This window comes from Austrofundulus limnaeus, unplaced genomic scaffold (assembly GCF_001266775.1).
Source record: "Austrofundulus limnaeus strain Quisiro unplaced genomic scaffold, Austrofundulus_limnaeus-1.0 Scaffold376, whole genome shotgun sequence".
NCBI lineage: Eukaryota > Metazoa > Chordata > Actinopteri > Cyprinodontiformes > Rivulidae > Austrofundulus > Austrofundulus limnaeus.
In genome coordinates this window covers 195,731-205,578 of record NW_013952778.1, presented here as the reverse complement: position 1 = coordinate 205,578, position 9,848 = coordinate 195,731, and the positions used below count along the sequence as shown (strand labels likewise).

The window sequence follows — 9,848 nt, the reverse complement described above, 5'->3', positions numbered from 1 at the left end:
GGGCACAGGTCTCTGCTACTGTTATTTTGTGGGTCAAAAGCTGAAAAGTTTGGGAACCACTGCACTTTGGTTCCCAAAGTTGGGCTTGGGACTCCAGAAACCAATTTAAAGGGTAATAAAATAATTGCATATGTAAAAATTTCCCTATAATTATTAAAAAACACAAAATAAGTATAAATAAGTATTTATATTTGTGTACAAGCTGTTTAGATTGTCAAAAAGCCTGTGTTTTTAGGGTTATTAATGAAGTTCGTGTACTCAGACCAGTAATATTTGGGGTCACAAGTTTTTGCCATGGATATTTTGTGGGTCAGAAGATAAAAAGTTTGGGAACCACTGCTCTAACACACTGCTGCTGTATCAAAGCAGTTTATAGTTTCAGCTCAGTGGTTCTGCAGTTGGAAGTAGTCACAGAAGAGGCCTCGGACCTCCTCTGCATTACTTTGGTCCATGCTGGTTGAGAGGAGCGTCTTGTGAGTGGGCTGCGGACTCTCCGCCTCGGAGACCTCGACCTGCCAGTCGGCTTTAAAGGTGTCTCCGTGGGACTCGCACATGTTGTGCAGGATGCAGCAAGCCAGGATCATGGTGGGCACCACGTCCAGCCCGCAGTCGTTCCTCTTGCTCAGACACTGCCAGCGCGCCCTCAGCTTCAGCAGCGCCTCCTCGGACACGCGCAGCGCCCGGCGGAGCTGCCAGTTGAACAGCTGCTGTGGCTCCGTCAGCGTGCTGCGACTCGCCCTGCGGCTCCGCTCCTCGGGGTAGGCCTTCATCAGCCAGCTCTGGAGCGGGTAGCAAGCCTCCCCGAGCAACACATACCTGACGACAAGAAACGTGTTGGACTCACTGACGCAACGACAGGGCACAAGACACAGAGGAGTTCATTACAACAAAGCAAAGAGTCAATGGGACGCTGTGTCACATGTGCGCTGCGAAGGATTCTGGGTAAAACTGTCAGGATTAATTTTCTGAACCCTTGTTCTTGTTGATGTGCTTTTGTATGGTTTTGTGTTAAAGTGTTATTAGCTGTAAGCAGACACCATGACTCAGAGGTTTTTTCTGGTATTTACAACAGGGAAAGCCCTGTGAGGGCAGAGATAAAAACAAAAAGTGTATGGGTGTCTAACATGTCAAACAATATTTCATGCTGGATATATCATGTTCAAGATCTTCACTTAGTGTTAGCTGTTTTAAAATGACAAACTGAATTTAGAGGACGCTAATTAATCCATGTATGGTTTTTTGTTTTTCTCATTTCAAAATAAAACAAATAATCTATTGATTTTTTTAGTTTTTTGTTTTAAAACTACATTAGAAAAATGACAATTGCAAAATTGAAAAAGCGAACTTTTTTCTAAATTTCAATGGTTAAAGCAAAGACAAGCTTTACATTTTGTCATTCAATATTTTGCAATATGTTTTCCTTACTGAATGAACCAGAAATCACCATGGCCTGAAATCCTGGTGCATTACATTTTCACTAAGGACTTTAGAAATGGCCTTTTTAGTAGTTGACGCATCTTTAGAGTTATTTTACCATAACCAAAATTGCTTTAATATTCTAAGTTATGCAGAATCGGATTTGAGTACATCCAATAACTTTAACGTATTTTAGCAGTCTTCCAACCACTGTAAACTCATCTTCTTTGGCGGCTTTCATCATTTCTGATATCACGTTAAAAAAGAAACCATGTATTTTATTTATATTGGATTTAAATAGCTAACAAAAAAAATCAAACTGAGGATTTTTAATTAGCTTGATTTTACGTTTTTACATTAAGAGTTTGAAAATGGAAAAACAACGTGGTTGTTTTATTTTTAATAAACACAGTTGTTGTTTTAACGTGTAGAGATACTGGAAATGACAGAAGTCACCAAAGAAGAAGAGTTTATAGTGGTTGAAGACTGCTTAAATTATATTCACAACTGGCTGCACTCAAACCCTATTCTGCAGAACTTGGAATAATAAAGCAATTTTGTTTACGATAATTTCATCAGCTCTCTCCGAGATGAGTCGACTCCCTGTAAATAAGACAAACAAGGTGGGAAGTGAAAACGTAATGCTCTTGTTCAGGCTGGGATTTACAGTTCTGCCAGAAGGTCCCAAATATAAAGTTTGTCTTTGCTTTAATCGTTAAAATAAAATAAAACAAAATAAAAGTCTTTTTATTTTGCAAATGTCGTTTCTCTAGATTAGTTTTCAAACAAAAAAATAAAACACAAAAACAAACTATTTTTTTCTTGTTTTATTTTGAAACAGAAAACCCAAAGAACGAGCCAGACACAGATTCTAATTGGTCTGCAGATGGTTCCAAAGGCAGCGAAAATGCTACTAAATTAAACAAAACATTAGTTCCACTATTAGCTGTTAGCTGATTAGTGAAACGGTGCCCATCACTACCTGCCACTGTGAGTTTTAAACGTTGCAAGTATTTCTTCTTACTACAAAATAAAATTAGATAAATATGCTGTAAGAGTTACAACAATATATAATCTAAAGCTCAAATTTGACCCATCACATCAAAACGAGGATTAAGTCCAAAATTGAAATGTGGAGAAATAGGCAGATAGGGTTTTGATTTAAAAGCGTGCAAAAATTGCATTTTGTCAAAATATAATGAACTGAAAGAACTGTCTAAAATATACTCCTAAAATTTTTTTGAGGCATCTTTTTGAGCAGTAGCAACAAAAAAAAACTGATTTTGAGGAAAAACGCCTTGAAGGGATCCCCGATTAGTTGTAACATTAGACTTTATTTAATCAACATATATTTTAACTGTGTAAAACTACTGTAGGATGTTTAGTTTTTATAATTTTTAAACCTAAAAGTTTAAAAATATAGTACACGGGTGGGGCCATTTTATTTATATGCAAAGCATTCTGGGTAAATGATGACGTGGATAGGTCCTCGGTGCGAGGCTGCTAGCGAGCTATATCCACCCTGAAGGTTAATCTTGGACAATATCTGATGATCGACTCTTTTAAATGAAACCAGAGAGCGTTGACAGAGAGGAGAAGGTAGAAATGACTCAGCCTGTAACTGAAAATATAGATGGAGGACAACAGAGCTGCTTCATGGAAGAAGAACCTCAGCTTGACCTAGTTGACATAATCATTTACCCAGAATGCTTTGCGTGTAAATGAAATGACCCCGTCCGTGTAATATATTTTTTAAACTTTTAGTTTAAAAATGATAAAAACTGAACATCCTACAGTATTTTTACAGTCTTTATTTTACAGTTAAAATATATGTTTATCAAATAAAGTCTAATGTTACAACTAATCGGGGATCTCTTTAAAATTGTGAATTTTTCTCTGTGACCTAGAACTTTTTTGTTTCTTTCCAACTGGGAAATCTTAATATACAAATATTATTTGAGGTTTACTCTAAATCACTCAATAAATTTACAAAAAAATTAGGATTCAGATCAAATATTAATGTAATGTAGTAACCAACAAGACAAATCATGTCATATTTCTGGATAAGCTTATGATATCAGGATGATCCAGGTGTCAAAATGTAGCTTTTAAAGCCAGAAATCTGAAAATGTAATTAGGTCATTTTGACCAAATTTGATGTAATCCTCATTTCGATATAATGGGTCACAAATATGGTTTATCTTGGAAATAAACTAACATGAATTAAAACATTTCCACATTTTGTGAAGAAGGAAATAGTTAGGCAAAGCTAACGGTGTTATATATGATTGTTTAATAAAAGTGCAGCCCCAGTGTGGGGTAGTAACTTTACCTGAGGGGTCGCCCCATGAAAATAGGTGTCGGGGCAGGAGACAGCCCCCCCTCAGCAGCTGTGGCCCACAGTGAAGAGTTCTGGAAGATGTCAGCTGGATCTGTTCCACCGGGGAAGCTGGCACACACGTCCCAGAAGAGGCCGCGGGCGCTGACAGCCACCTGAGGGAGCCCACAAAAACAGGCAGCGTGAGAGCGAGCACCAGCAGCGGAGGCTTCAACTGAAGTTCTCTCTACCTGAGACAAAACCGAGAGCCAGCCGGCAGGGTTGGCGTAGTCGGACGCGTTGCTCGACGGGGTGATGATGGCGGTGTGAAGTGTGGCTACGGCAGCGACGCAGTGGGGGAAGCCCCAGTAGGCCAGGAAGAGCTGAGCGGAGTCCTCCAGCTCCTGCTCGCTGGGGGGCCGCAGGTAGATGGAGCTGAGGAGCGCCACGATGGCGTGACACATGTCTCGAACGCACCTGCACACGGTGGACTTCCCTACGCCGAACAGGGAGCTGATGGTGCGGTACTCCACGTTGGACGCCAGCCGCCACAGGGCCACGGCGACGCGCTTCTCCACCGGCAGGGCCAGGCGGAAGCTGGTGTCCTGGCGGGCCAGGCGGGGCCTCAGCTTGTCGCAGAGGTAAAAGAAGGTCTCTCGGCTCATCCGGAACTTATCCAGCCAGTCGGAGGGCTGGAACTCGGTCATCACCACCCGCTCCCACCAGTCCGAGCGAGGAGTTGTGGTCCAGGGACGTGTGCGGATGCGGACGTTGGAGCGGATGCCTCCCGCGATCATCATCTGAGGAGACGAGATGATAAAAAATGAGCGTTTTGACAGGAAGTGCTTCGGAAACAAGCCTTCTTTCTCAGCCTGCGTGGGTTTTCTCCAGGTGCTCCGGCGTCCTCCTACGGTCTGCGGTCAGGTTAACTGATGAATCTAAGTTTGTATGTGTGGTTGTCTGTTTATTTGTGATGGCCCAGTGGTAAATCTCAGGATCATCAGGGAAGATTTTTACAATTCAGGTCTTCCAAGTCAAAAACTAAATTTCAGATACCCAGGTTGTCCACAAGAATAAGAAAACCTCTTTTGATTTATGACATTTGTGTTCTGACCAGGCATACAATGAATTATTGATATCTGCAATATATTCTAACCAATAAATGTTAAAGCAACCACTTCAACGGTTTATTTTTTTTATTTTTATAAGCAAAATTTACTTCTTAATATATTTTTTTTGCTGTGGTGATGCTGCAATATTATTTCACTAGCATGTATTTTCATTATGATATACTATATTTACATATGGCTATAATGTTATTTTGAAAAAGTAATCAGAGGAATCGGGACTCCAGAGAATAACAGCCATGTCTGTCAAGATGAATGTCATTTTTTTAAAATAAAGAATTAAATGTTTAGTTTATTTGAACACAGCAGTAGTTATCAGCACCTTGTGAATATATTTCTGTGAAAGGCACTTTATAAATAAAACTTTACTTACTTACTTAACTGTGGCAACTGTTTCTCTGTGTATAGTTTTTTTTGTACTTTGGTTAGTTCCAATGAAACCTTTTGGCACTAAATTACCATATCGCTCCATAATAATTTATCTTCAGCTCATCTTTTTTAAAATGCTCCACACTGCACTGCTGGTTAACTAAAGACTCACAAGAACTTATTGAGTTAAGATTCACATGATTGTTCTCCTGTTAACAGTTTTTGCAATTAAACTACTACTGCAGACTGTGTGATATTTTAACCATTCATATATCAATACTGTTTGGCTCAATCAGGAAGGGTTTACTGTGATGTGTTTGTTTGTTTGTTTGTTTGTTTGTGACAACAGGATGTCACTGACAAGAAGACAGGAGACAGAACCGGAAGTGTCAGAGCTGAAGATGTTGAGATTCTATTTGGGAGAGACGAGGATGAGGAATGAGCTCATTCATTTTCAGAACAATTCTCAGCAGTTTTCATCATTCAGCACTCAGTGCTTTCACTGAAACAAATAAAATATTCATGAAGGCTCGAGTTTTATCATCCATCGTCATCGTGTATTTTTTTTTTTAAATCAGTGTCCGATTTCTTTGTCATGTTTGTGTAAATTTGTAGCTGCCAGTCACTTAGTGTATACAACGAAGCAGAAGTTAGCTTCCGATTCCAGCTTCCGATTCGGGAAATGACTAAAGGGATATTACAACTAATTTTTCACTACCTGGCGCGTGTTTAASCTGCTCTAGCTCAAAAACTACAACACCTACACTCTTCAAATCTGGACTAGATTATCCTACACTAATAGAAGAATATTTAAAAACACGTTTGGGATTTGGGAAACCTTTCTCTGGTTTGTGAAACTTCTACAAAGTTTGTTTTTCATCGTTTTTATGCAACTGGACCACATTAGACCTGGTCCAGCTCAAAAACCACAACACCTGGACTCTTCAAACCAGATCTAATGTGGTCCAGTTGCATAAAAACGATGAAAAACAAACTTTATTGATTTTTCACAAATCAGACAAAGGTTTCCCAAAGCTCAAACTTAGTTTTTATTATTCTTCTATTAGTGTAGATCCAGGTGTTATGGTTTTTGAGCTGGACCAGATCTAATGTGGTCCAGTTGCATAAAAACGATGAAAAACAAACTTTATTGATTTTTCACAAATCAGACAAAAGTTTCCCAAAGCTCAAACTAGTTTTTATTATTCTTCTWTTAGTGTAGAATAATCTAGTCCAGATTTGAAGAGTGTAGGTGTTGTAGTTTTTGAGCTAGAGGAGGTTAAACACGCGCAAGGTGGTGAAAAATTAGTTGTAATATCCCTTTAGTCATTTCCCGAATCGGAAGCTAACTTCAGCTTCGTGTAAAACGATTGTTATTTTTTTTGCATGCCAATGTTGTTTATAAAACACCTAACTGTTGGAGTCATATGATAAAACCCACAGTGCCACTAACCATAAGCATCCTCCTTTGTCTCTGGAAGAAGTACTGTCGGTGTCGGACTCGTCTCTGGATTTCATCGCGCCTCTGGATGTTCGCGCTGTTTACGTCCCTGCGTCGCTTCAGCAGCAGATAAGTCATAAGAAACATTAAGGACCGCAGCTGCTCGTCCTCTCCCATCCCGACAATACGAAGGGCACGAAGCTACCGTAATGAAAGCAGCATATAAACAACCCACAAGTCCTGCAGTAGCATCTTACCACCATAGAGTTAAATATCATCAACTTCCGCTTTTGCCTTTTGAGTGTTTGCGAACGGTGCTGCCACCTTGTGGCTGAAAATAGACATTTCAGCAACGCGTCAAAAGGATGCACAAGTTTTTCATTGTTTCAAGGAGCGTTGGGCCTCATCATGCAAGAACATGTTCGTGTTCTTATCCTAAATTTCTCTTACTTTTGTTCCTATGAATGGCTCTTGCATATGAGGCCCATTGACTCAACTTTATCGGTATAACCAGTGGTGGGCACAGTTCTCCTATCAGCTCTAATAGGGGAACTAATTTCCTGATTAGTGCTTTAGGGCTTTTGCTAATTTTAAAATTTATTAGTGGATTAGCGCTTGCTAAATTTATAGGCTAAATTTAGAAGCACTAACAGAGGTCTATAAATGTTATTGATATACGTTAATGTTAACAGCTGAGGGTGAAAGCTGTCACACATTTTGTTTATATGTGTCACTATCCACTAGGTGACAATATATTAACAATATATGAACACAAATACAGCTGTGGGATGTCAATGATAAGTTTTAAGAGAGCAACATGGAAATATGTGACTCATGTTGTCTGTTGAAGAATGTTCATAGGTTTATTGGGTTATTTTAGTGCTTTAGAATTAGCTTTTGCTAAAACTTTCATTGTGTTAGTGCTTTAGAATTAGGGGACCTAAATATTTGAGTTAGTGCTTTAGAAYTAGGGGACCTAAATWTTTGAGTTAGTGCTTTAGAATTAGGGGACCTAAATATTTGAGTTAGTATTTTACAGCTAGTGGAACAAATTTTTAGATAAGAGCTGCCCACCACTGGGTATAACTTTAATAGTTTAATCTAAAAAATGGATTTATCCAAGTCACAGAAAACTTTAACACAAAACAGATAATTAGATTGTTTTTCATAAGTACAGCCAACGTTTTTGTTGCAAATTGTGCCCTGTATCATAACTCTGTAATTGTTATTTTTTGCACTGCTCTTGTCTACATTTTCAGGTACCTCCTGTTGCTCCAACTTCTCAGAATGTGACACTTTTGTCATAAAAAAAATCATTAAAAATTAAAGCATCAACATGAAGTTTAATGTCCTCTTGATGTTTTGAATAATCTCTTTCCCTGTTTGAAAAAAAAATGCAATTGAATAAAACAGTGTGATGCAGAGAATAAAAAATTCAATTCAAAGTCTGAAAACATTTCTAATAAAACAGATGCAGGAAATGATTAAATTTAAAAGCAAAGAGAAATAAGTGGGTTGGGTGTCAGTGTTTTTATTTGCTTTGTGTGTCGTTTGGCTGCAGTGTGTCAGACGTGATAAGAATAACACGATGACTTGTTCGGTATTCGTGACTTAAGACACAAGTTTCACTCGAGCGATGAACAGCTCCGCCGCTGCATTTTCAAATTCCTTTGCATCCATGTTGCCTCCGGGACCCCGTGTCTGTGCTCCCACCATGGCCTGGGCCAGGTTGTGGGGGGAGATCCTGGCACTGGCCTGCAAATAGCGGCGAGCCTTTGTGTTGTTGCTTTTCGTGTTGGTGTTGAGAGAACGGTTCGCGTCACAGCCCTGAGAGGTCTCTAAGGCTTCCTTTAAGGTCCCCAGCACGGTCAGACACAGGGCCCGCGACACCGGCCCCTCGTCCGAGCAGCACACCTCGGCGTAAAGCCTCTGAGCCTGCCGGATGTAGTCGGAGAAAACAGCGCAGGTCAGCACGCTGTAGCGGAACACGTCGTACGGGACGGCCTCGTGGTCCTGGCAGCAGAGCCGCTGGAGGAGCGGGGCGGAGGTGGAGGCAGGGACGCCTCCCTCACTGCAGAGGCACTGCAGAGTCTGCGTGTAGAGTCCTCCCCTCACCCCGCCTCCTCCTGCACCCATGGGACCACCAGAGCAGGGGCCGTCAGAGCCTCCAGGGGCCTCGCCTGCTTGTCCCTGACAGCCAGTGACGTCGAGGAGGTCATAGGCCACACGCACGTTGTTGCTGAAAGCGGATCTGGATGGGAAAAAAAAAATCAAAGTAAGAAGTGTGAGCACAGCGTGAAGAAGAATGGATTATCAGCACCTGCCTTTTGCTAGTGTGTGTGTTTGTCTGTTAGCAAAATATCTCATAAACCAATGAATGGTCTCCAATTAAACTCTCAGTTTCATTGTATTACAGTCAAATATCCCAGTGAAAGAGTAACATTAATAAGTACAAGTCTCTAGTTGAGCCATTCATGTAAAACATTTAGCTGTATCAGGTTTCGTGTGCTATAACTTAGATGTTAAGACTTTGATCCTTTTCAAAATATTTACCTTTATTCAAAACAAACTTCTCAAAAAATAGTTTTTTTATTCATTTAAAAACACTGTTCTCTAGTTGCACTATTTTAGTATTTTTATTCTGCCTTTGGTTTTTAGTTATGCAACATTTAGCTTTAAGTTACTATTTTGCTCATTTAAGCTTCTACCTGGATTAGTTTAGGTACTTTTAGCTATCCTGATTATTTTACTTTTTAGCTGCACTTAGTTTTATTTTATTTTATTTTTGGCTGTTTTTCTTATTTAAGCAACAATTTGCCTGATTTTAGCCTTTTTCTCTCTTTCCTTTCGCTGCTGTTCTGCTGCTTTTAGCTACTGTTCTGCTGCTTTTAGCTACTGTTCTGCTGCTTTAAGCTACTGTTCTGCTGCTTTAAGCTGCTGTTCTGCTGCTTTTAGCTACTGTTCTGCTGCTTTTAGCTACTGTTCTGCTGCTTTAAGCTACTGTTCTGCTGCTTTAAGCTACTGTTCTGCTGCTTTAAGCTACTGTTCTCTTCCATTTATATACTGTTCTGCTGCTTTTAGCTACTGTTCTGCTGCTTTTAGCTACTGTTCTGCTGCCTTTAGCTACTGTTCTGCTGTTTTAAGCTGCTGTTCTGCTGCTTTTAGCTACTGTTCTGCT

At 40.0% G+C, this 9,848-nt stretch overlaps 2 protein-coding genes and 1 long non-coding RNA gene across 4 annotated transcripts in view; 1 reads left to right on the top strand and 2 right to left on the bottom strand.

Annotated features, from left to right (window-relative positions):
- Positions 1-5,763, top strand: part of LOC106528394 (uncharacterized) — a 10,526-nt gene extending 4,763 nt beyond the window's left edge. The window contains exon 2 of the long non-coding RNA XR_001311500.1: positions 5,579-5,763. This is a non-coding gene — a long non-coding RNA (uncharacterized LOC106528394). The remainder of the gene's footprint in view (positions 1-5,578) is intronic.
- On the bottom strand, positions 253-6,965 carry LOC106528391 (putative nuclease HARBI1). Of its 2 annotated transcripts, XM_014023544.1 has the most exons (4): positions 6,683-6,963; positions 3,985-4,533; positions 3,749-3,909; positions 259-816 (listed from the first exon to the last, which is right to left on the bottom strand). In XM_014023544.1, the coding sequence occupies exons 1-4, from the start codon at positions 6,845-6,847 to the stop codon at positions 384-386; spliced, it is 1,308 nt and encodes a 435-aa protein (XP_013878998.1). In that variant the 5' UTR covers positions 6,848-6,963; the 3' UTR covers positions 259-383. The 2 variants fall into 2 exon arrangements, with proteins under 2 accessions (XP_013878997.1, XP_013878998.1); XM_014023543.1 differs by having other exon boundaries at positions 253-816; positions 3,749-4,533; positions 6,683-6,965.
- A 1,216-nt stretch (positions 6,966-8,181) lies between these two features.
- Positions 8,182-9,848, bottom strand: part of tpgs1 (tubulin polyglutamylase complex subunit 1) — a 3,471-nt gene continuing 1,804 nt past the window's right edge. Inside the window, exon 2 of the mRNA XM_014023532.1 lies at positions 8,182-8,921. Coding sequence (XP_013878986.1) covers positions 8,282-8,921 — 640 coding nt within the window. The 3' untranslated portion in view covers positions 8,182-8,281. The remainder of the gene's footprint in view (positions 8,922-9,848) is intronic.